The sequence below is a fragment of the Thalassophryne amazonica genome, chromosome 15 (genome assembly GCF_902500255.1).
Source record: "Thalassophryne amazonica chromosome 15, fThaAma1.1, whole genome shotgun sequence".
NCBI classification, from domain to species: domain Eukaryota; kingdom Metazoa; phylum Chordata; class Actinopteri; order Batrachoidiformes; family Batrachoididae; genus Thalassophryne; species Thalassophryne amazonica.
Genome location: NC_047117.1, coordinates 41,574,521 through 41,600,346, shown reverse-complemented (window position 1 = coordinate 41,600,346; position 25,826 = coordinate 41,574,521). Strand labels below are relative to the sequence as shown.

The 25,826-nt window shown below is 41.0% G+C and overlaps 1 protein-coding gene across 2 annotated transcripts in view; it reads right to left on the bottom strand.

Annotated features, from left to right (window-relative positions):
- Positions 1-25,826, bottom strand: part of si:dkey-76b14.2 (DENN domain-containing protein 1B) — a 109,268-nt gene that overhangs the window by 3,476 nt on the left and 79,966 nt on the right. The window contains exons 13-19 of one of the 2 annotated variants that reach the window (XM_034188216.1): positions 25,594-25,719; positions 18,706-18,807; positions 16,299-16,389; positions 16,040-16,080; positions 15,904-15,954; positions 15,763-15,810; positions 15,547-15,654 (exon numbers count right to left, since the gene is read on the bottom strand). In XM_034188216.1, coding sequence (XP_034044107.1) covers positions 15,547-15,654; positions 15,763-15,810; positions 15,904-15,954; positions 16,040-16,080; positions 16,299-16,389; positions 18,706-18,807; positions 25,594-25,719 — 567 coding nt within the window. The remainder of the gene's footprint in view (positions 1-15,546; positions 15,655-15,762; positions 15,811-15,903; positions 15,955-16,039; positions 16,081-16,298; positions 16,390-18,705; positions 18,808-25,593; positions 25,720-25,826) is intronic. The other variant, XM_034188217.1, reaches the window with a different exon arrangement.

Sequence of the window (25,826 nt, the reverse complement as noted above, 5' to 3'; positions counted from 1 at the left end):
TTTGATATCTTGGCTGTGTGCTTAGGGTCATTCTGAAGTCAAACGCGCTCTGAAGCAGGTTTTCATCCAGGATGTGTCTGTACATTGCTGGATTCATCTTTCCCTCAATCTTGACTCATCCCCACAGCATGACGCTGCCACCACCATGCTTCACTGGAGGGATGGTATTGGCTAGGTGATGAGCGGTGCCTGGTTTCCTCCAAACTCCTCTCCATATTTGTGCCTCAATACAATCTTGTCTTGAAGGTCTACAGATGAGTCCTTCGATTTCATGCTTTGTTTGTTCTCTGACATGCACTTTTAAGTGTGGGACCTTATAAGCAGACAGGTGTGTGTCTTTCCAAATCATGTCCAATCACTTGAATTCACCCAGGTGGACTCAAAGCTGTAAAAACATCTCAGGGATGATCACTGGAAACAGGATGCACCTGAGCTCAACTTAAGCTTCATTGCAAAGGCTGTGAATAGTTATGCACATGTGATTTCTTAGGGTTTTTTTGTAATCAATCTGCAAAAAACTAAAAAAAAAAATTCTACATGATCATTATGGGTATTTGATGAAAAAAAAACTTATTTCATCCATTTTGGAATAAGGCTGTAACATTAAAAATGTGGAGTGAATATTTTCTGAGCCTTCAGCAATTCAACAGTTGTATTTTGTCAGATTTCAATTCAATTTATTTTCATTTATGTAGCGGGATGAAAGTCCCGGGTCCCAGTTGAAAGACATTCCTGCTAGCTTGGCTAACGGGGAGTTCCCCTTCGGCTGACCTGGTAAAGGAACGGTCTTTTGGTGCGAGCCGCGTGGGTTCGATCCCCCACCGTCGTCCTGGCCACGAAGGTCCTGCTGCTTCATTTATATAGCGCCAAACAACAAAGTTGCCTCAAGGCGCTTCACACAAGTAAGGTCTAATCTTACCAACCCCCAGAGCAAGCACACAGGAGACTCAAAGGGGTGACCCTCTGCTTGGGCCATGCTACAGACACAATTGACAACAGGAAATTATATAGGAAATTTGGGGATATTTTGGGAGTCCATGCTGGTGCACAAGATGGGAGGCTTGCAGAAGAAAACACAGACTCCCACCTCTGGATGGAGCTGCACCTCACCCAAAGAGAAACAAAACAGAATCATGCAGCAGAAAGACAACAAATACTGTATAATTTGTCAACATTAAGCAACAAGAAAAACAGAAGAAATAATGTGATCTCCAGCCACTAGCCCTAAACCTCACTAAAAGAGCCAGACTTTAGATAAAGTTGAGGCTGCAGCCCACTCTCTTTACTAATACAATTAATTTTAAAAGTTAGGAAGCATAGTAACATACTATGCCAGCATGCTAGCCATACGAAAGGGAAAATAAGTGCTTCTTAAGTCTGGACTTGAAAGTCTCTACAGAATCTGACTGTTTTATTGATGCAGGGAGATCATTCCACAAAGCAGGTGCACGATAAGAGAAAGCTCTGTGACCCTCGGACTTTTTATTTACCCTAGCGACACAAAGTAATCCTGCACCCTGAGAATGCAGAGCTCGGGCCGGTACGTAGGGTTTAATTAGATCAGCAAAGTAGGGAGGTACTAGTCCATGAATAATTTTATAGGTTAGTAACACAACCTTGAAATCTGATCTCACAGGGACAGGAAGCAAGTGAAGAGATGCCAAAATGGGTGTAATGTCAAACTTGATCAGATCATGATAACATTCATTATTTGGGATGTGTGAAACACTAGATTGACGGTAATGGTAATCAGAAGTACAACCCCAATTCCAATGAAGTTGGGACGTTGTGTAAAATGTAAATAAAAACAGAATACAATGATTTGCAAATCCTCTTCAACCTATATTCAATTGAATACACCACAAAGACAAGATATTTAATGTTCAAACTGATAAACTTTATTGTTTTTGTGGAAATATTTTCTCATTTTGAAATGGATGCCTGCAACACATTTCAAAAACCTGGGACAGTGGTATGTTTACCACTGTGTTACATCACCTTTCCTTATAACAACACTCAGTAAGTGTTTGGGAACTGAGGACACTAATTGTTGAAGCTTTGTAGGTGGAATTCTTTCCCATTCTTGCTTGATGTACAACTTCAGTTGTTCAACAGTCCGGGGTCTCTGTTGTCGTATTTTGCACTTAACAATGTGCCATACATTTTCAATTCGCGACAGGCAGGCCAGTCTAGTACCTGCACTGTTTTACTACTAAGCCACTCTGTTGTAACACGTGCAAAATGTGGCTTGGCACTGTCTTGCTGAAATAAGCAGGGATGTCCCTGAAAAAGACATTGCTTGGATGGCAGCAAGTGTTGCTCCAAAACCTGGATGCAACTTTCAGCACTGATGGTGCCATCACAGGTGTGTAAGTTGCCCATGCCAGGTGCACTAACACACCCCTAGACCATCACAGATGCTGGCTTTTGCATCCTGTGCTGGTAACAATCTGGATGGTCTTTTTCCTCTTTTGTCCAGAGGACGTGATGTCCATGATTTCCAAAAACAATTTGAAATGTGGACTCATCAGACCACAGCACACTTTTCCACTTTGCGCCTGTCCATTTGGACAGGCGCATTGGTGCTCCCAGACCACCAATAACCAGCAAAAATCTATTTAAGCATAAAAATTCAAAAAGAAAAAATAATATAGCACCTTCAACTGCACCACAGACTAAAACAGTTAAATGTGGTCTATTAAACATTAGGTCTCTCTCTTCTAAGTCCCTGTTGGTAAATGATATAATAATTGATCAACATATTGATTTATTCTGCCTAACAGAAACCTGGTTACAGCAGGATGAATATGTTAGTTTAAATGAGTCAACACCCCCGAGTCACACTAACTGTCAGAATACTCGTAGCACGGGCCGGGGCGGAGGATTAGCAGCAATCTTCCATTCCAGCTTATTAATTAATCAAAAACCCAGACAGAGCTTTAATTCATTTGAAAGCTTGTCTCTTAGTCTTGTCCATCCAAATTGGAAGTCCCAAAAACCAGTTTTATTTGTTATTATCTATCGTCCACCTGGTCATTACCGTGAGTTTCTCTGTGAATTTTCAGACCTTTTGTCTGACTTAGTGCTTAGCTCAGATAATTATAGTGGGCGATTTTAACATCCACACAGATGCTGAGAATGACAGCCTCAACACTGCATTTAATCTATTATTAGACTCTATTGGCTTTGCTCAAAAAGTAAATGAGTCCACCCACCACTTTAATCATATCTTAGATCTTGTTCTGACTTATGGTATGGAAATAGAAGACTTAACAGTATTCCCTGAAAACTCCCTTCTGTCTGATCATTTCTTAATAACATTTACATTTACTCTGATGGACTACCCAGCAGTGGGGAATAAGTTTCATTACACTAGAAGTCTTTCAGAAAGCGCTGTAACTAGGTTTAAGGATATGATTCCTTCTTTATGTTCTCTAATGCCATATACCAACACAGTGCAGAGTAGCTACCTAAACTCTGTAAGGGAGATAGAGTATCTCGTCAATAGTTTTACATCCTCATTGAAGACAACTTTGGATGCTGTAGCTCCTCTGAAAAAGAGAGCTTTAAATCAGAAGTGTCTGACTCCGTGGTATAACTCACAAACTCGTAGCTTAAAGCAGATAACCCGTAAGTTGGAGAGGAAATGGCGTCTCACTAATTTAGAAGATCTTCACTTAGCCTGTCTGTTGCTCTATAAAAAAGCCCTCCGTAAAGCTAGGACATCTTTCTACTCATCACTAATTGAAGAAAATAAGAACAACCCCAGGTTTCTTTTCAGCACTGTAGCCAGGCTGACAAAGAGTCAGAGCTCTATTGAGCTGAATATTCCATTAACTTTAACTAGTAATGACTTCATGACTTTCTTTGCTAACAAAATTTTAACTATTAGAGAAAAAATTACTCATAACCATCCCAAAGACGTATCGTTATCTTTGGCTGCTTTTAGTGATGCCGGTATTTGGTTAGACTCTTTCTCTCCGATTGTTCTGTCTGAGTTATTTTCATTAGTTACTTCATCCAAACCATCAACATGTTTATTAGACCCCATTCCTACCAGGCTGCTCAAGGAAGCCCTACCATTATTTAATGCTTCGATCTTAAATATGATCAATCTATCTTTGTTAGTTGGCTATGTACCACAGGCTTTTAAGGTGGCAGTAATTAAACCATTACTTAAAAAGCCATCACTTGACCCAGCTATCTTAGCTAATTATAGGCCAATCTCCAACCTTCCTTTTCTCTCAAAAATTCTTGAAAGGGTAGTTGTAAAACAGCTAACTGATCATCTGCAGAGGAATGGTCTATTTGAAGAGTTTCAGTCAGGTTTTAGAATTCATCATAGTACAGAAACAGCATTAGTGAAGGTTACAAATGATCTTCTTATGGCCTCGGACAGTGGACTCATCTCTGTGCTTGTTCTGTTAGACCTCAGTGCTGCTTTTGATACTGTTGACCATAAAATTTTATTACAGAGATTAGAGCATGCCATAGGTATTAAAGGCACTGCGCTGCGGTGGTTTGAATCATATTTGTCTAATAGATTACAATTTGTTCATGTAAATGGGGAATCTTCTTCACAGACTAAAGTTAATTATGGAGTTCCACAAGGTTCTGTGCTATGACCAATTTTATTCACTTTATACATGCTTCCCTTAGGCAGTATTATTAGACGGTATTGCTTAAATTTTCATTGTTACGTAGATGATACCCAGCTTTATCTATCCATGAAGCCAGAGGACACACACCAATTAGCTAAACTGCAGGATTGTCTTACAGACATAAAGACATGGATGACCTCTAATTTCCTGCTTTTAAACTCAGATAAATCTGAAGTTATTGTACTTGGCCCCACAAATCTTAGAAACATGGTGTCTAACCAGATCCTTACTCTGGATGGCATTACCCTGACCTCTAGTAATACTGTGAGAAATCTTGGAGTCATTTTTGATCAGGATATGTCATTCAAAGCGCATATTAAACAAATATGTAGGACTGCTTTTTTGCATTTACGCAATATCTATAAAATCAGAAAGGTCTTGTCTCAGAGTGATGCTGAAAAACTAATTCATGCATTTATTTCCTCTAGGCTGGACTATTGTAATTCATTATTATCAGGTTGTCCTAAAAGTTCCCTAAAAAGCCTTCAGTTAATTCAAAATGCTGCAGCTAGAGTACTGACGGGGACTAGAAGGAGAGAGCATATCTCACCCATATTGGCCTCTCTTCATTGGCTTCCTGTTAATTCTAGAATAGAATTTAAAATTCTTCTTCTTACTTATAAGGTTTTGAATAATCAGGTCCCATCTTATCTTAGGGACCTCGTAGTACCATATCACCCCAATAGAGCGCTTCGCTCTCAGACTGCAGGCTTACTTGTAGTTCCTAGGGTTTGTAAGAGTAGAATGGGAGGCAGAGCCTTCAGCTTTCAGGCTCCTCTCCTGTGGAACCAGCTCCCAATTCAGATCAGGGAGACAGACACCCTCTCTACTTTTAAGATTAGGCTTAAAACTTTCCTTTTTGCTAAAGCGTATAGTTAGGGCTGGATCAGGTGACCCTAAACCATCCCTTAGTTATGCTGCTATAGACGTAGACTGCTGGGGGGTTCCCATGATGCACTGTTTCTTTCTCTTTTTGCTCTGTATGCACCACTCTGCATTTAATCATTAGTGATCGATCTCTGCTCCCCTCCACAGCATGTCTTTTTCCTGGTTCTCTCCCTCAGCCCCAACCAGTCCCAGCAGAAGACTGCCCCTCCCTGAGCCTGGTTCTGCTGGAGGTTTCTTCCTGTTAAAAGGGAGTTTTTCCTTCCCACTGTGGCCAAGTGCTTGCTCACAGGGGGTCGTTTTGACCGTTGGGGTTTTACATAATTATTGTATGGCCTTGCCTTACAATATAAAGCGCCTTGGGGCAACTGTTTGTTGTGATTTGGCGCTATATAAAAAAATTGATTGATTGATTGATTGAAATGAGCTTGGGCCCAGAGATGGCAGCGACGTTTCTGGATGTTGTTTATGTATGGCATGGTAGAATTTTAACTTGCCCTTGTAGATGTAGAGACAAACTGTGTTAACTGACAATGGTTTCTGAAGTGTTGCTGAGCCCATGTGGTAAGATCCTTTACGCAATGATGTTGGTTTTCAATGCAGTGCTGTCTGAGGGATCGAAGGTCACGGGCATTCAATATTGGTTTTCGGTCTTGCCACTTATGTGTAGAAAGTTCTCCAGATTCTCTGAATCTTCTGATTAGATTATGGACTGTAGATGATGGAATTCCTAAATTCCTTGCAATTGAAAGTTGAGAAACATTGTTCTTAAACTGTTGGACTATTTTTTCATGCAGTTGTTCACAAAGTGGTGATCCTCACCCCATCTTTGCTTGTGAACAGCTGAGCCTTTTGGGGATGCTCCTTTTATACCCAATCATGACACTCACCTGTTTCCAATTAGGTGTTCTTTGAGCATTCATCAACTTTCCCACTCTGTTCCCAGTTGCCCTGTCCCAACGTTTCTGAAATGTGTTGCAGGCGTCCATTTCAAAATGAGCAAATACAAGGGCTGTCAATAAAGTATAGGTCCTTTTTATTTTTTTCAAAAACTATATGGATTTCATTCATATGTTTTTACGTCAGACATGCTTGAACCCTCGTGCGCATGCGTGAGTTTTTCCACGCCTGTCGGTGATGTCATTCCCCTCGTTGGAATTCCTTTGTCTGAAAAGTTGCTGAGAGACTGGCGCTTTGTTTGATCAAAATTTTTTCTAAACTTGTGAGACACATCAAAGTGGACACGGTTCGAAAAATTAAGCTGGTTTTCAGTGAAAATTTTAACGGCTGATGAGAGATTTTGAGGTGATACTGTCGCTTTAAGGACTTCCCACGGTGCGAGACGTCGCGCAGCGCTCTCAGGCGCCATCGTCAGCCTGTTTCAAGCTGAAAACCTCCACATTTCAGGCTCTATTGATCCAGGACGTCGTGAGAGAACAGAGAAGTTTCAGAAGAAGTCGGTTTCAGCATTTTATCCGGATATTCCACTGTTAAAGGAGATTTTTTTAATGAAAGACGTGCGGACGGGTCCGCGCGTCGGGACGCAGCCGGCGCGGTGCAGCGGCACAGGAAAAACACCTCCGTGTTGATAACCATTTGTAAAATCCAGACGGCTTTTGATGGCTTTCAGTGGAGTGAGTATATGAGAAATTGTTCAACAGCTGGACATGTTCCAACTTGTCCTTAAGGCTTCCAACGGAGGTGTTTTTCGTGTGGCGGAGCATCGCGGCGGCTGCGAGCCGACGCTGCAATCCGTCCGCACGTCTTTCATTAAAAAAATCTCCTTTAACAGTGGAATATCCGGATAAAATGCTGAAACCGACTTCTTCTGAAACTTCTCTGTTCTCTCACGACGTCCTGGATCAATAGAGCCTGAAATGTGGAGGTTTTCAGCTTGAAACAGGCCGACGACGGCGCCTGAGAGCACTGCATGACATCTCGCACCGTGGGAAGTCCTTAAAGCGACAGTATCACCTCAAAATCTTTCATCAGCCGTTAAAATTTTCACTGAAAACCAGCTTAATTTTTCGAACCGTGTCCACTTCGATGTGTCTCACAGGTTTAGAAAAAAATTTGATCAAACAAAGCGCCAGTCTCTCAGCAACTTCTCAGACAAAGGAATTCCGACGAGGGGCTGGATGACTCCTCCCACAAGGAGTGCCCACAGGCGAATTACGTCACCGAGAGGCGTGGAAAAACTCACGCATGCGCACGAGGGTTCAAGCATGTCTGACGTAAAAACATATGAATGAAATCCATATAGTTTTTGAAAAAATAAAAAGGAGCTATACTTTATTGACAGACCTCGTATTTGCAGAAAAACAATAGTCTATCAGCTTGAACATTAAATATCTTGTCTTTGTGGTGTATTCAATTGAATATAGGTTGAAGAGGATTTGAAAATCATTGTATTCTGTTTTTATTTATTTTATTTTTATTTTATTTACATTTTACACAACGTCCCAACTTCACTGGAATTGGGGTTGTAGTCTGTTCTCTTTTGACTAAAACTAGACTAAAATTAACTTTTATTCAGCTAAAACATGACTAAATAAAAATGGTACTTGAATGACTGAGTAAAAAGGACATTTGACAAAAGACTCAATTTAAAAACAAGTGGCAAAATTAATACTGTTAGTGTGCATTCTATCTGATCCACGTTTCAGACACTTACGGACTGATTTACTAAGATCCTGGATAATGAGTGGCAGGCCATAATACATGTCCATCTAAAGCTCTGTTTCGTACAACATATAGGGGGGCAACTTTATTCTTGAATGGAAATTCAAAAAATATTATTGTTCAGAAAATGTTTATCCCCACATCAAAAAACTGCTCACAAAAGCATGAAAACAAATAATTTCGTCAATTATTTTCACTTTAAAATTTGCGGCCAAACCCATCACCCAACCAATCAACGATATAGTATTAGATGCGATGGTGTAGTAGACCAATCTTGATCACCGCTGTATTTATTTTAAATTTGTATACCAATTTTTAACCATGGAAACATGAAAACGAGAACATACCAAATGATCAATTTGACAAAAGTAAATCGAATACTGTTCATTTAGGTCAGGCGTTGCTTTTGAGACACATATTCTACAAAATCTATAAATCCTTCTTTTTTAGCGTTTCATGTTCTCCATAATCATGAAATCCATTTAAAGCCCAAATGCATAGTCTTATTCAGGAAATTGGCTGTTATGAGCTTGTTTGATGACAATAATATGATTTTTTGTATTTTGTATTTTATATTTTACATAAAAATTTAGAAATTTGTAAAGTGTAAAAAACTTTGTCTAAAATGGAAATCTTTTCTGTCACAAAGGTCAGAAAACATGATTGATATCAATTTTTTAAATTAACTTATCTCAATTTTCACAAAACAAGTGCCAGTTGTCAAGTATCTGTACGTACTTAATATATATATATGTCGGGGACATGAACGAGCGAAGCTCTTCACCATCTTACCATGTCATTTAGGTCCTTCAGACTTTTTTTCAGTAAATGCTTCTGGAGAGCATTAGCATGGCTAAAAATCTTCAGCTTCTGGGGGGATTTGCCTCAACACCCCCCATCTATGGCCATCTTAATCCTCTGCCCAAGGCTGTGAAATGAAAATTGTGAAATCCAAGGAAAATTTGCAGGGGGTCTGCGGGCACAGCCCCCAGGAGCCAAGACTTAGGGCCCGTGGCACCCCAGAAACCAAATAAATTTTGTATCTAATGATACACTGTCAGCATCTCCTGGAAAAAGAAATCTCAGAAGAAGTGCATATTTAAATTATCCTAGATTCAACATTTCATTTTAACTGCCAATGATAATGTTGAAATAACAGAATATGACATGGAAGTAGGACCTGGACTGATTTTCCTTTTAATTGTAAACCAAATTATACATTAACTCAGAACAATTAAACTACATGAAATTCATGAAGACTGAAAAGACTGTTAAAGCATTTCAAAAACTACAGCTAAGGCTTGTGGAATATTTTGAAAATCATTGCAAAATATAAATTACATACCTTATAACAGAAAAGTCACTTATATCCTTGTCTAAATTCCTGTAAATCCATTCAAAGCCACCTAAAAAGTCACCTAATCTTGTCTGAAATCCTGTTTGAACAGCACAATGTTTATTTTCCAGAGATAAAAAATATTCTTACCATGTTTCTTGAGGGCACAAAATGCAGTTTGCTTTTCCAGTTTCTTTTATCTGCGTGAACTTTAGGGCCCCTTCACACATAGTGCGAAGTTTGGATGAAGAGCACATTTAGTGCACATGACGCAGGAATCGTGTGCAAACCCTGTAATGTCGTCCCTGTCTCTAACACCTTGTTCACCTGTTGCTACAACAATGTGTGCACATACGCACCTGAAAGACAGTGTGTGCGGTGCAAACAAATCACACCCTCTCACGGCAGGTGTCAGCCAAATTCCAGGCGACACGCACGAATACCTAACACTGTTCGCATGGCACTTAGAAAATGTGTGGCCAGTCACACTCTTGGTACGCTAACGATCTGCAGATGACCACTGTCATACTGGGAGTGAAATTTGTCTAAGTTCCACATGACACGTGTGTGTGTGTGTGTGTGTGTGTGTGTGTGTGTGTGTGTGTGTGTGTGTGTGTGTGTGTGTGTGTGTGTGTGTGTGTGTGTGTGTGCGTGCGTTGCACGCTCCCTCCCTCCAACACGTGTATGCGTGTGGTTCTTGCCCCCCCCTCACCACAGGTGAGGCGCATCTCATCTGATCACAGAGGGACACTTTGGTTTGTACACTGAACAGACAGGGGCATGGCAGTTGTTGACATTTCTGGACCTGGACATCAGAGCTGCAGAACAAGCACTGTGTGTTGACAGACACAGAGTGTGCGCGCGCTTGCTGTACTCACATTGAAAACATAAAAACACATATCACTTGGGACGGGCTGGAGGCACATTGACAGGTCCAGCGGCACTGGACTGTAAGTTTATGTGGACATGCAGCAGGCGATCTGAGCATCACGTCTGTCTGAGAGGACAGTGAGCTGTACGCCGCAGGACCATATGATAGGCCAGGCAAAAAAGAATTGGGATCATCCTAGACATGAAAAAAGTAGACAAGAGTACAAGGAGATGTGGGGTAAGGCAAAAAGAGAAGTGGCAAAAGCTAAGGAAAAGGCATACAGTTGTGTTCAGAATAATAGCAGTGCTATGTGACTAAAAAGATTAATCCAGGTTTTGAGTATATTTCTTATTGTTACATGGGAAACAAGATACCAGTACATTCAGTAGATTCTCACAAATCCAACAAGACCAAGCATTCATGATATGCACACTCTTAAGGCTATGAAATTGGGCTATTAGTAAAAAAAAAAGTAGAAAAGGGGGTGTTCACAATAATAGTAGTGTGGCATTCAGTCAGTGAGTTCGTCAATTTTGTGGAACAAACAGGTGTGAATCAGGTGTCCCCTATTTAAGGATGACGCCAGCACCTGTTGAACATGCTTTTCTCTTTGAAAGCCTGAGGAAAATGGGACATTCAAGACATTGTTCAGAAGAACAGCGTAGTTTGATTAAAAAGTTGATTGGAGAGGGGAAAACTTATACGCAGGTGCAACAAATTATAGGCTGTTCATCTACAATGATCTCCAATGATTTAAAATGGACAAAAAAAAAACAGAGACGTGTGGAAGAAAATGGAAAACAACCATCAAAATGGATAGAGGAATAACCATTCAGCCCCAGGATGATCAAAGACAGTCTGGAGTTACCTGTAAGTGCTGTGACAGTTAGAAGACGCCTGTGTGAAGCTAATTTATTTGCAAGAATCACCCGCAAAGTCCCTCTGTGAAATAAAAGACGTGTGCAGAAGAGGTTACAATTTGCCAAAGAACACATCAAAAGGCCTAAAGAGAAATAGAGGAATATTTTGTGGCCTGATGAGAGTAAAACTGTTCTTTTTGGGTCCAAGGGCTGCAGACAGTTTGTGAGATGACCCCCAAACTCTGAATTCAAGCCACAGTTCACAGTGAAGACAGTGACGCATGGTGGTGCAAGCATCATGATATGGGCATGTTTCTCTTACTATGGTGTTGGGCCTATATATCGCATACCAGGTATCATGAATCAGTTTGGATATGTCAAAATACTTGAAGAGGTCATGTTGCCTTATGCTGAAGAGGACATGCCCTTGAAATGGGTGTTTCAACAAGACAATGACCCCAAGCACACTAGTAAACAAGTAAAATCTTGGTTCCAAACCAACGAAATTAATGCCTCGCAGATGTGAAGAAATCATGAAAAACTGTGGTTATACAACTAAATACTAGTTTAGTGATTCACAGGATTGCTAAAAAAGCAGTTTGAACATAATAGTTTTGAGTTTATAGCATCAACAGTAGATGCTACTATTATTGTAAACACCCCCTTTTCTACTTTTTTACTAATAGCCCAATTTCATAGCCTTAAGAGTGTGCATATCATGAATGCTTAGTCTTGTTGGATATGTGAGAATCTACTGAATCTACTGGTACCTTGTTTCTCATGTAACAATAAGAAATATACTCAAAACCTGGATTAATCTTTTTAGTCACATAGCACTACTATTATTCTGAACACTACTGTATAGTGAGATGTACAAGAAGTTGAATAGTAAGGAAGGAGAAAAGGACTTGCACCGATTGACCAAAGAAAGGGACAGATCTGGAAAGGATGTGCAGCAGGTTAGGGTGGTAAAACATGCAGATGGTAATGAGCTGACAAGCTGGGAGAGTGTGTTGAGAAGGAGGAGGGAATACTTTGAGGAGCTGATGAATGAAGAAAATGAGAGAGAAAAGGCTAGATGATGTGGAGAGAGTAAATGAGGAATTGGAAGGGATTAGTGAGGATGAAGTGAGGGCAGATATGAAGAGGATCACGAGTAGAAAGGCAGTTGGTCCAGATGACATTCCAGTGGAGGCATGGAAATCTTGTGAGAGGATGCCTGAGGAGTGTCGACAAAGTGTGCTGCTTCCTATTTTAAGAACAAGGGTGATGTTCAGAACTGCAGTAACTACAAAGACATAAAGTTGATCAGCCACAACATGAAGTTATGGAAAAGAGTAGTACAAGGTAGAATTAGAAAACAGGTGAAGATCTGTAAGCAGCAATATGCTTTCATGGTGAGAAAGAGCACTACAGATGCAGTGTTTACTCTAAGAATACTGATGTAGAAGAATAGAGAAGACCAGAAGGATTTAGTTTGTGAATTTAGAGAAAGCTTATGACAGGGTGCTAAGAGAAGAGTTGTGGTATTGTATGAGGAAGTCTGGAGTAGCAGAGAAGTATGTGAGGGTAGTGCAGGACATATACATAGACAGTGTGACAGTGGTAAGATACGCAGTTGGAATGGCAAACTCATTCAAGGCAGAAATTGGATTACACCAAGGATTAGCTCTGAGTCCTTTCTTGTTTGCAATGGTGATGGACAGGTTAACAGATGAGGTGAAAGAGAAGTCTCCATGGACTATGATGTTTGCAGACAACATTGCAATCTGTAGTGAGATTAGAGAGGATGTTCAGTCTAGCCTGGAATGGTGGAGATATGCCCCAGAGAGCAGGGGAATGAAAGTCAGTAGGAGCAAGACTGAGTACATTTCTATGAATGAGAGGGAGCACAGTGTAATAGTGTGGTTACAAGGAGTAGAAGTGCTGAAAGTAGATGAGTTTAAATACTTGGGGGTCAACTATCTGAAGTAATGGAGAGTGTGGTAGAGAGGTGAAGAAGTGAGCGTTGGCAGGGTGGAGTGGGTGGAGAAAGGTGGCAGGAGTGATCTGTGACTGAAGAATATCTGCAAGAGTGAAAAGGAAAGTTTACAAGACAGTAGTGAGACCAGCTATGTTGTACAGCTTAGAGACGGTGGTGCTAACAAAAAGACGGGTGGCAGAGCTGAAGATGTTAAGATTCTCTCTGGGAGTGCCGAGAATGGACAGGATTAGGAATGAACATATCAGAGTGACAGGTCAAGTGAGACGGTTTAGAGACAATGTCAGAGAGGTGAGAGTGAGATGGTTTGGAAATGTGCAAAGGAGGGACCTAGGGTGTATAGGGAGAAGGGTGCAAAGAATGGAGCAACCAGGCAGGAGGAGAAAAGGGAGGCCAAAGAGGAGGTTTATGGGTTTGCTGAGGGAGGATATGCAGGTGGTTGGTGTGACAGAGAAAGTTACAGAAGACAGGGTGAGATGGAAACGAGTGATCTGCTGTGGTGACCCCTAATGGGAGCAGCCAAAGGAAGAAGAAAAAAATCATGAGGCCGATGTGCACAGACAGCTGCGCGTACAGTTCTCTGTGCCCCACTGGCAGAATGCAGCATAATTATTCATCAGTTTGTTTAAATACTGTGGATGGAGCATTTATTAAACATCTGTGAAAAAATTTTGGTTTTACTGTTGTTCACGCACTGTGCATCCTTTGTGCACAGCCATGACATCTCACAGAGGCTCCAATATGTGCTGTCTGTGTTACACAGAGAGACATTTATTCTCACAGTAAATAATTCATTAACTGTGAAAAAAGCCCAAAGTTTACAATGACTTTTTTTTCCTTTTTAATTCACTGTATGAGGAATCATGCAGCAGCATCTTGGCTGCTGGAACAGTAGTCTGTCAAGCGCAATAAGTTAACACTAAAGGATCCTTCACACATAGCACGAAGGAGGATTCGGACGATAGTCGTGCAAATTTAAACACCTCCTATAGCAGTCTCACAGCAGTTGGCACATCCGTTCGGCCACAGCACATGCACACCACATTTGCATAGTGCTTGCGTTATAAACCCAATCGAATGGCAGTTGAGATGCAGTCGTACCACCATTCCACTGAAGTTGCAACATTCGTACTGCAAGTCTGTATGCAAGTCGGACCATTCAGACTAGTGTCCAGGGGCTGTACGGAATGTTCGGCCACAATGAATCCTGGCTGAATAGCCCAATCAAGCCAGTCTTCACACTCCAGGCCTAATGAGGGCGAATGTGGCCGGCTGTCTTCACCTCCATGTTGCTGGCTGATTTGTTCATGATGTGAATGCATGGATGCCTCACGTCCATGTGGTTCAGAGCTGCTCCAGGCAGGTGGCCCGCAGCAGTCTTGAACTTCGCTGGCGTGACCTGTCACTGCTTGCACGAGGGAGGGATGTTTCTATTTTATTTTATTTCATTTCATTCATGTCATTTCATCAATTCTTTGTTTACTTCCATGGGCATGGTTCATGAACAGAAAGGAACAGAAGGATAATAATTCTTGTATTCTCTGCAAGCATCAATTAAACATAATTACGTTACATGACAGTCTCATATTTCAATGGTATTCATTGTTCTTATAATGTTATATTGTGTCTCATTATTTTGTCCTTATACATTTTCTTCGATTTATAAACATCTGTACAACATAATTGTTTCTGCAGCTGTGAGAGCGCACATCACACCTGTCACTGTGGTCTCACTGTGTTCATTTGTGTGCGCATACTTGTACTCAAATCCGTCGCTGTGGGATCTGCACACATTCTCGGTGGTCGTAAGGCATCTGTACACAGCTGTCCGACCGTCTGTGCCTCCTGACCGTGTCACTAGGTTTGCCATTTTACACCATTCAGCCTGATTCAGCTTTATTCATGCTAATTCGTGCTATGTGTGAAGGGGCATTAAGGGTTCGAATTCAGAAAATACAGATACTGTCACCACTTGCTACATTTCCTTTTGACCTTGATAAATTGGTTAGTATGTGAAAACAATTTATTTACAAGTTCCCTCACAGAATTTTGCATACTCAGGTGGACAAACCCCAAATTGCGCATACGTAAATGTAAATGTGCCAAAGGGACAATATGTGCTATCCTGCACTTTTGATAGATGGCTTCCTCATTGTAATTATAGCTGTACACATTTTTACACACTCAAACCTTCTGGAGAGCATTAGCATGGCTAAAATCAGGCCCTTAGTATGTCTGAGACACTTGGAATGGATTGACGGAGATCTTACCGTTCCAAAGTGCTGTGTGATTGGCAGGCGGTTCTGCAGGCAGTCAGACTGAGCACAGCGGTGTGCCACCGACCTGCCTCTCTGTAGACTGCACTCTGCGGTGTGGGTCTAACGCACATGCACGCACACACATACACACACACACATATTAAATGTATCACAGCTGCAGCAGCATGTGCATCATTGTGCACAGGTACCACAGAGACACATGCCCACCTTATGCATCAGCAGATTTTTCAAACTCGACTTGGTGAGACCTTTGACCTGCAAGAAATACACATATACATTATATATATATATATATATTGCAGTGAATTAAACAGTGTGATACAAACCTGCCATATTCATTCTGCCTACCCTCATGTTTGCTTTAGACTTCATGTTGACAATCATGTCTCCTCCCCCTTTCTGTCAAAAGCACAAACACATCATTGTTGTACAATTTTCAGCAAAATGCAAAAGAAAATGTTTCAACAAAAACAAAAGAACTTACCTTCAAATTACTGATTAACTGCTGATAAGATCTGCTTGTTCCTACAGAGGCACATATGTATTTAATTTTTTTTTTAATCTTACCTTTAAAAAATAAAGTTTTGCATTCATTTATTAATCTTTTTATTCTACATTGCTTTGTGCTTTGGTAATTGTTCTTACAAACATATTTGCTTTGTGTGGTAAGTGCACACGCTGCTCTGAACAAATTGACCAAGGCAATATAAATAAAACAGTTTGACACACAGATGTGTATGTACCTTCTCTTGTTTCACACTTCAGAATCTCTTCCTCAAACAGGTCATCTGGTTCCATTCCTTTATTCAGAATATCTAGACGGCCATCGATGAACTGAACAAAATAATATTCAAATCAAATCAATTTTATTTATATAGCACCAAATCACAACAAACAGTCACCCCAAGGCGCTTTATATTGTAAGGCAAAAGCCATACAATAATTACAGAAAAACCCCAACAGTTAAAACGACCCCCTATGACTATTTTATGGTCAACAGTATCAAAAGCTGCACTGAGGTCTAACAGGACGAGCACAGAGATGAGTCCACTGTCCGAGGCCATAAGAAGATCATTTGTAACCTTCACTAATGCTGTTTCTGTACCATGATGAATTCTGAAACCTGACTGAAACTCTTCAAATAGACCATTCCTCTGCAGATGATCAGTTAGCTGTTTTACAACTACCCTTTCAAGAATTTTTGAGAGAAAAGGAAGGTTGGAGATTGGCCTATAATTAGCTAAGACAGCTGGGTCAAGTGATGGCTTTTTAAGTAATGGTTTAATTACTGCCACCTTAAAATCCTGTGGAGAGAAAGAGTCTAACCAAATACCAGCATTACTGAAAGCAGTCGAACATAAAGATATTTCTTTGGGATGGTTATGAATAATTTTTTCTCTAATAGTTAAAATTTTATTTGCAAAGAAAGTCATGAAGTCATTACTAGTTAAAGTTAAAGGAATACTCGGCTCAATAGAGCTCTGGCTCTTTGTCAGCCTGGCTACAGTGCTGAAAAGAAACCTGGAGTTGTTCTTATTTTCTTCAATTAGTGATGAATAGTAAGATGTCCTAGCTTTACGGAGGGCTTTTTTTTTTTATAGAGCAACAGACTCTTTTTCCAGGCTAAATGAAGATCTTCTAAATTAGTGAGATGCCATTTCCTCTCCAGCTTACGGGTTATCTGCTTTAAGTTGCGAGTTTGTGGGTTAAATCACGGAGTCAGGCACTTCTGATTTAAGGATCTCTTTTTCAGAGGAGCTACAGCATCCAAAGTTGTACTCAATGAGGATGTAAAGCTATTGACAAGATAATCTATCTCACTCACAGAGTTTAGGTAGCTACTCTGCACTGTGTTGGTATATGGCATTGAAGAACATAACAAAGAAGGAATTATATCCTTAAACCTAGTTACAGCGCTTTCAGAAAGACTTCTACTGTAATGAAACTTATTCCCCACTGCTGGGTAGTCCATCAGAGTAAATGTAAATGTTAAGAAATGATCAGACAAAAAGGGGTTTTCAGGGAATACTGTTAAGTCTTCAATTTCTATGCCATATGTCAGAACAAAATCTAAAGTGTGGCTAAGGTGGTGGGTGGGCTCATTTACATTTTGAGCGAAGCCAACTGAGTCTAATAATAGATTAAATGCAGTGTTGAGGCTGTCATTCTCAGCATCTGTGTGGATGTTAAAATCGCCCACTATAATTATCTTATCTGAGCTGAGCACTAAGTCAGACAAAAGGTCTGAAAAATCACAAAGAAACTCACAGTAACGACCAGGTGGACAATAGATAACAAATGAAACTGGTTTTTGGGACTTCCAATTTGGATGGACAAGACTAAGAGTCAAGCTTTCAAATGAATTAAAGCTCTGTCTGGGTCTTTGATTAATTAATAAGCTGGAGTGGAAGATTGCTGCTACTTCTCCTCCTCGACCCGTGCTTCGAGCATTTTGACAGTTAGTGTGACTCGGGGATGTTGACTCATTTAAACTAACATATTCATCCTGCTGTAACCAGGTTTCTGTAAGGCAGAATAAATCAATATGTTGATCAATTATTATATCATTTACTAACAGGGACTTAGAAGAGAGAGACCTAATGTTTAATAGACCACATTTAACTGTTTTAGTCTGTGGTGCAGTTGAAGGTGCTATATTATTTTTTCTTTTTGAATTTTTATGCTTAAATAGATTTTTACTGGTTGTTGGTGGTCTGGGAGCAGGCACCGTCTCTACGGGGATGGGGTATTGGGAGGGTGGCTGGGGGAGAGAAGCTGGATAGTCACAATTTGGAGGGTTTAATAAAACTGGCCAGATTTCTAGAAATGAGAGCTGCTCCATCCAAAGTGGGATGGATGCCGTCTCTCCTAACAAGACCAGGTTTTCCCCAGAAGCTTTGCCAATTATCTATGAAGCCCACCTCATTTTTTGGACATCACTCAGACAGCCAGCAATTCAAGGAGAACATGTGGCTAAACATGTCACTCCCGGTCCGATTGGGGCTCACTTATTAAACTATATCAGAATACATCAAAGTGACCATTCATTTCTGATATTAGTCCTATGCATTTCATTTTGAAGCTGTAGGTAGTATAGTTCCAGTGTTTTGCCTGCAGAGGGCACTGTGCTACACGTGATATAGGATGTACCTGTTTGAAGAACTGTAAATGAACAGCTCTTTGAAGAAACTGTCTCATACTGGGTGACTTATGATCTAAAAACAGCTCCTCACTGAACCACATCCCACCATCCTGCAACGAGAGACAGATTTTGGGAACACAAAAAGCTCCCAAAATTAACAACTGTACAATATACCAGGTATGAATTGTCACTGATTGCTGTGATTTACCATGTTGGCCCATCATTTTCACCTTACCCCGCAGCACTTTCATGAGTTTTCAGTTTTCATTGCATAAAGTCTTGACTGAAGTTGGAATGTCTTGATAAAGTGTATGTTTGTGTATGTATGTGTGTGTTGGGGGGCTTTGTGCCCTTGATTCCAATTAGAATAATTTAATAATGAGCGTCTGTTTACACTGAGTTGCAATCCAATGCTTGTATTTTCCGAGATACAACACTTGTACAGAAGAACATTAAAGTTAATCCAATGTACATTGTTGATGAGTGCACATAAGCGTTCAAACCAACCCTGAGTTTCAGTGAGCCAATACAGTGTTTGCATTGCAGCTTTCACAGTTCAAAGAACAGAGTGCAGACTGGAGGCGCAAACATATTATCAGAAACACTGATGCTGAATATCAGGTGAAGAACAATGACCAAACAGTTTTGAACCCAATCAAGAAGAACTGAATGAATGCAACATTTTATTTTTCAACATAATCTCCATGTAAGTCTACACACTTTTTCCAGCATCGCTGCAGTGCCTCAATACTCTTCTCATAGAAGATCTTATCCTGGAGCTATAGGGAGTCATCCACTGCAGAAATGCCATCATTATCACTATTATAATGAGTACCGGCAGGATGACTTTTCATGTTTGGAAAGAGATCGAAGCCCGAAAGAGATAAATCAGGGGAATAAGATGGGTGCAAGATCAAAGCCACATTCATGAATGGCAGCCATTGTGATGGCTGGTGTGTGGACAGGAGTATTGTCCTGGTGAAACAGAACACCTCATTCAATGCTGCTTCTGCTTTAATTTCTCCCGCAAAAGGGAAGCATAATAGACCCTAATGATGGTCTGTCCCTTTTGGACATAGTCCACCATTATGATGCCGTCAGCATCCCAGAAGACAGAGGTCAGGGGCCTTTCCAGCAGATGAGACAGCTTTGTCTTTCTTTGGTGGGGGAGAACAAAATTTTTCATTGCTTTGACTGTTGTTTGGACTCTGGTTCAAAGCGATGGACCCAGGTCTCATCCATGGTCACAAATTCTTATATGAAGTTATCTGGATCTGCCTCAAATAGCCGAAGATTCTCCATGGACATCTTGAACCTTGTGTGTTTCTGATTGGCCGCAAGAAGCCTTAGGACCCATCATGGTGAAAGGTTCGTCATTTCCAGTTCTTCTGTCAGAACTGAATGAACCCTTTCCTGAGAAATGCCTACAGTACTGACTATGTGATGCTCACTTACTGTTCTCTCTGCAAGGACTATATCATGGGTCTTCTGGATCATATTTGTGGAGGTGGCATTTGTGGGTCTACCTGATTTTGCTCCATGTTTGACTCTTGTTCTGTCCCTTCTTTAATTTGGCTGACCAGCGTTTAACTGTAGCATAACATGGAGCATTCTTCCCTAATGTCATTACCATGTCCGCATGGATCTCCTTCAGAGACATTCCCTTTTTCGTGAAATACTGAATCACAGCTTTGTCCATTTTATCAATCTGATGGACCTTTACTCAGGTCACTGAAATATAATGCCTGCAACACTGCACCCAGTATGTCAAAATCTCACACATTCTCAAGAGAAATGTTGGCTACTCAGAATGCAAAAGATGGAACCATGCCATACTTTTCAGGGACAAGCTCAAATTGTTTTTTTTTTTGGTCCATTTGATGGTCCTTAATAAAACGCCCCTTCACACAATAGTGGGAAGTTTGGACAAAGTACACACTTAGTGCACATTACGTAGGTATCGTGTGCAAACCGTGTGAAATCATCCCTGCCTCCAACACCTCGTACACCTGTTTCTACAATTATGTGCGCACACCAGTGGCTGAAAGACAGAGTGTGTGCTGTGCGAACCCATCACACCCTCTCGCAGCAGGTACCGGCCAAATTCCAGGTGACATGCACGGACATCCAACACCGTTCGCATGGCACTTCGAAAATGTGTGGCCAGTCGCACTCTTCACACGACAGAAGATTGCAGGCGACCACTATCGTACTTGCAGAGAAATATGTCCAAGTTCCACATGAGTGTGACTTTGGTGTATGGGCTGAGAACTGACAGGAGGTGTGGCTATGACAGAAGCAACTGTGGTGATCTGTCATTCTGGACATCCCAGCTGGACACCTACTGTGTATGGACGGACATGGACTAACACCAGTCCACTGTGAGGCACGTGTGTCTGATTGCTGTACTTACGTGGACATAAATAAAAACATATATCGTTGTGGCAACAAGCGGCAGTGAGCAAGAGTGCACATGGAGCGGACGCTGACAGTCTGCCAGGCTGAAACGGACAGTCAGATCAGAACACACAGCGGGCAATCTGACCGTCACGTCACCCACATGAGCTCTGTTCCACATGACGCGGTGTCTGTGCTGTGGCACGCTGTCCACAAGACACACGTGTTGGGCATAAAACGCGTGCGGCCGAGTGGATGCACCAGACCAATAGTTGTGGACATCAGAGCACACTGCTTCTCTTTCATGTCATTTCATGACTGTATGTCAGTGACCATGGGTCATCTACAGAGGAAGTGAAGGGATCATATTTGTATTGCTCGTTTGATAAATGTGATGCTTTTATATGGTTTATGATTTTAATTTTTATTTTTGTATTACTTCCATGTCCTTCTTCATATGAGGCAGATTCCCGCAGCTTTCAAATGGCAGCTCTGTAGCTCAGTGGTAAAGTTGCTAACTGGTAATCAGACCTATTGGAAGGTGCGAGTTTGCGTCCCATGGGTGATATGTTTTTCTTTCTTTTTTTATTCCACATGGGAGGTGATGGTCTAGTGGTTAAGGTGTTGGGCTTGAGTCCAGAAGATCATGGGTTCAAATTCCTGCCTGACTGAAAAATCACTAAGGGCCCTTGGGCAAGGCCTTTAATCCCCTATTGCTCCCGGTGTGTAGTGAGCGCCTTGTATGGCAGCACCCTGACATCAGGGTGAATGTGAGGCATAATTGTAAAGCACTTTGAGCGTCTGATGCAGATGGAAAAGCACTATATAAATGCAGACAATTTACCATTTACCATTCACATGAGCTGCGTGATGTGGTCCCACAGGTACTGGCTGGTTTTAATTTTTATTTATTCCACATAAGCGTCGCAATGTGGTCCCACATGGCCTTTGGTCAGGCTTTGCCATTAAGCATATTAGTGACTCCCTTGAAGGCTGCATTTATGATCTCCTCCAGCTCACTTCCTCTCATTAAAGTACCAACACAGCCAATGAAGAACATCAAAGTGTGCATGCCACCAAGTCTAGCAATCAGATGTGTCCATTTTTGCAGGTCTGACCACTTACAGTTGTGCTGAAAAGTTGACATACCCTGGCAGAATTTTAGATTTTTTTTTGGGGGGGGGGGGGGGGGGGGGGGGGCATTTTTCAGAGAATATGAATGATAACACAAAAAACTTTTTTTTTCACTCTGTGTTTACTCTTTTTAAATTATAATGACAACAGAAAATACCCAAATGACCCTGATTAAAAGTTTACATACCCCAGTTCTTAATACCGTGAATTGCCCCCTTTAACATCAATGACAGCTTGGAGGATTTTGTGGTAGTTGCGGATGAGGCTCTTTACGTTCTCTGATGGTAATGCTGCCCATTCTTCTTCGCAAAAAGCCTCCAGTTCCTGTAAGTTCTTGGGCTGTTTTTGCATGAACTGCACAAAGTGGCTCAATGATACTGAGGTCAGGAGACTGAGATGGCCACTCCAGAACCTTCACTTACTTCTGCTGTAGCCAATGACAGGTTGACTTGGCCTTGTGTTTTGGATCATTGTCATGTTGGAATGTCCAAGTACATCCCATGCACAGTTTCCAGGCTGAGGAGAGAATTTTCCACCACTATTCTCTGATAACATGCTGCATTCATCATGCCATCAATTTTAACCACGTTTCCTGTGCCTTTGTAGTTCACACATCCCCAAAACATCAGCAATCCACCCCCATGCTTCACAGCAGGAATGGCATACCTTTCATCATAGGCCTTGTTGACTCCTTTCCACATGTAACATTTATGGCTGTGGCCAAAAAGTTCAATTTTGGTCTTATCACCCCAAATGACTTTGTTCTCTGAGCTGTTTGGCGTTTTGTAAGTGGGATACTTTGTGGCATTTGCGAAGTAATGGCTTTCTTCTGGCAACTCAACCATGCAGCCCATTTTTCTTCAGGTGCCTCCTTATTGTGCATCTTTGAAACAGCCACACCACTTTTTTCCAAAGTCCTGTATTCCAGCTGAAGTTATTTGTGGGTTTTTCTTTGCATCCCAAACAATTTTTCTTCCAGTTGTTGCTGAAATTTTTGTTGGTCTACCTGACTGTGGTTTGGTTCCAAAAGAATCCCTCATTTTCCACTCCTTAATTATAGTTTGAACACTGCTGATTGGCATTCTCAGTCCCTTGGATATATTTTTATATCCCTTTCCTGTTTTATACAGTACAATTACCTTTTCTGTGACAATTCTTTTGCTTTCCTTATGACTGAGAAACTAGAAACGTCAGTGCAGCACTGGATGAAAGGTGCAAGGGTCTGTCAGGAGCCCAGAAATGTACTGACCTTTTATACACATACACACACACACACACACACACACACACTGACCACAAGCAAATAGATCACAGGTGAGGATGACTGCCTTTAGTAGCCATTCAAACCCATTTGTATCAACTTGTCATTAAAAAAACAGTGGAATATCCGGATAAAATGCTGAAACGGACTTCTTCTGAAACTTCTCTGTTCTCTCACGACGTCCTGGATCAATAGAGCCTAAAATGTGGAGGTTTTCAGCTTGAAACAGGCTGATGACGCCGCCTGAGAGCGCTGTGCGACGTCTCGCACTGTGGGAAGTCTTTAAAGCGACAGTGTCACCTCAAAATCTCTCATCAGCCGTTAAAATTTTCACTGAAAACCAGCTTAATTTTTCGAACCATGTCCACTTCGATGTGTCTCACAGGTTTAGAAAAACTTTGATCAAACAAAGCGCCAGTCTCTCAGCAACATGACGTCACCGACAGGCGTGGAAAAACTCACGCATGCGCACGAGGGTTCAAGCATGTCTGACGTAAAAACATATGAATGAAATCCATATAGTTTTTGAAAAAAATAAAAAGGACCTATACTTTATGGACAGACCTCGTATGTGAACTAAACAGTCTCTTTTCTTGCCCGCAACAGACAAGAGTCATGGTCGTCATAATTGACCTCTTTAAATGGCTTTGACAGAGGTTGATGAATAAATTGTAGACCTGCTTCTAAATCAGAACCAGTGGGTCAACAATCAATATAGAGAAATGATCATTTATCCACCCTCAGAAACAATGCAATGGCCCAACTGCAGCGTCATTTCTTCAGAGACGCTATTCCATCACTTGCGAGAAGTGCATATATATACTATATATAAAATTGATCTTTGGGTGTGTAAATCGATCTGTGGGAGTTAAAATGAGAATTGATTTAAAATCAGCGAATCAATCTTTTCAAATCAGCACTACTAATTATACATAAATTTATGGCTTAGAACACCTTGAATGCTAAAAAATATAATTTCACCACCCATACATACAGTTGTCATGGTGGGGGAAGCTAGAGATCAAAACAGTCACTTGTAATGTTTAATTCTGCTCAAAAATTGGACATTTTAACATGGACTTGAATGTGAACTTGCTAGATTTTGCAGCCAGTCTCAAGCAGCCAGTCAAGGAACTCTAACTTTTTCTTTTACCCAGCAGGCTTCATCCGAGCCAATCGAAGCTCACGCTTGGTCTGTTGTCTCAGTCTATTTTATTCACAGCTTCACTACATGATTGATGACTGGTGACACTCTAATGGTCATGAGAGATTTCAGTGAAATCACTGAATCACTTACAAAACCGGCACCAAGAACTGCATGGATCCAATAATCATGGCAGAAATGCATCAGTGCTTCTTGACTTTCAAAAAGTTAATCCTTAATCCTGATTTCAACCACATCACTGGACATGGTATTCTACTACTGGCCTTGTTGAAAAAAGAGTGATCATGATCTCATGGGAAATACTGGAGAATTTTCCAGAAACGTAGGGTCCATAGATGTGTCCATTTTGTAAATTCTGAGTACAGGCTTGTTGTGGCATCCTTGAGGATCCAGTTGAAGCCTCACAAACTATGGTTTGCTCATTGCCCAACATTAAACCTGACTAGAATTGAAGACAGACTGTTTCTTACAAATCTGCATGCAATGTGGCTGGAGGACCTGCAGACGTGGACACAACTAGTGACCTGGATGGAATCTATATATTTTAGATGTATATTAGATGTGAAATGCAACCACAATAGTGGTAAAATGTAGGTCAAGAGCCAGCAGTATCAACAACAAAATCAAATGTCTTCAAATGCCTGAGCTGTAAGAGTGCAGTTCCAGAATCTGACACATCAGCTCATAGTCTTGACATATGCAATGCATTTCTGTTATTATTATTATTATTATTATTATTATTAACAGTAGTATTAGTAGCAGTAGTAGTAGTGGTAATGGTTGCTTTCCTGGGTATTTCTAAACCAAGACACAAGGTGGTTCCATGGTGTGGTCAACACTGTGAAACATGACACTAGCACACGCTGGCAGACCTGACCTAACCTGTATTACTGGAGAACAAATGATCAGTAAATATAATAATTCATTAAATTGACTGACCTCGTGAACCTGCAGTGCATCTCTGTAGCCTCCAAATAACAGAGCCTGAACTTTCATAAAAGCCTTGGAGACACCACAGCCAGGAGACACCGCCTGACGCTTCAAACACATCTTCAGCCCAGACATCTAGAAACAAATCTAAATTTAAACAGGGCCATCGACACTGTATATCAGTATTCATGACTGGGACAGTTCAAATGAAGAGCTATATGCAGAGCTGATTTAGAGATTCA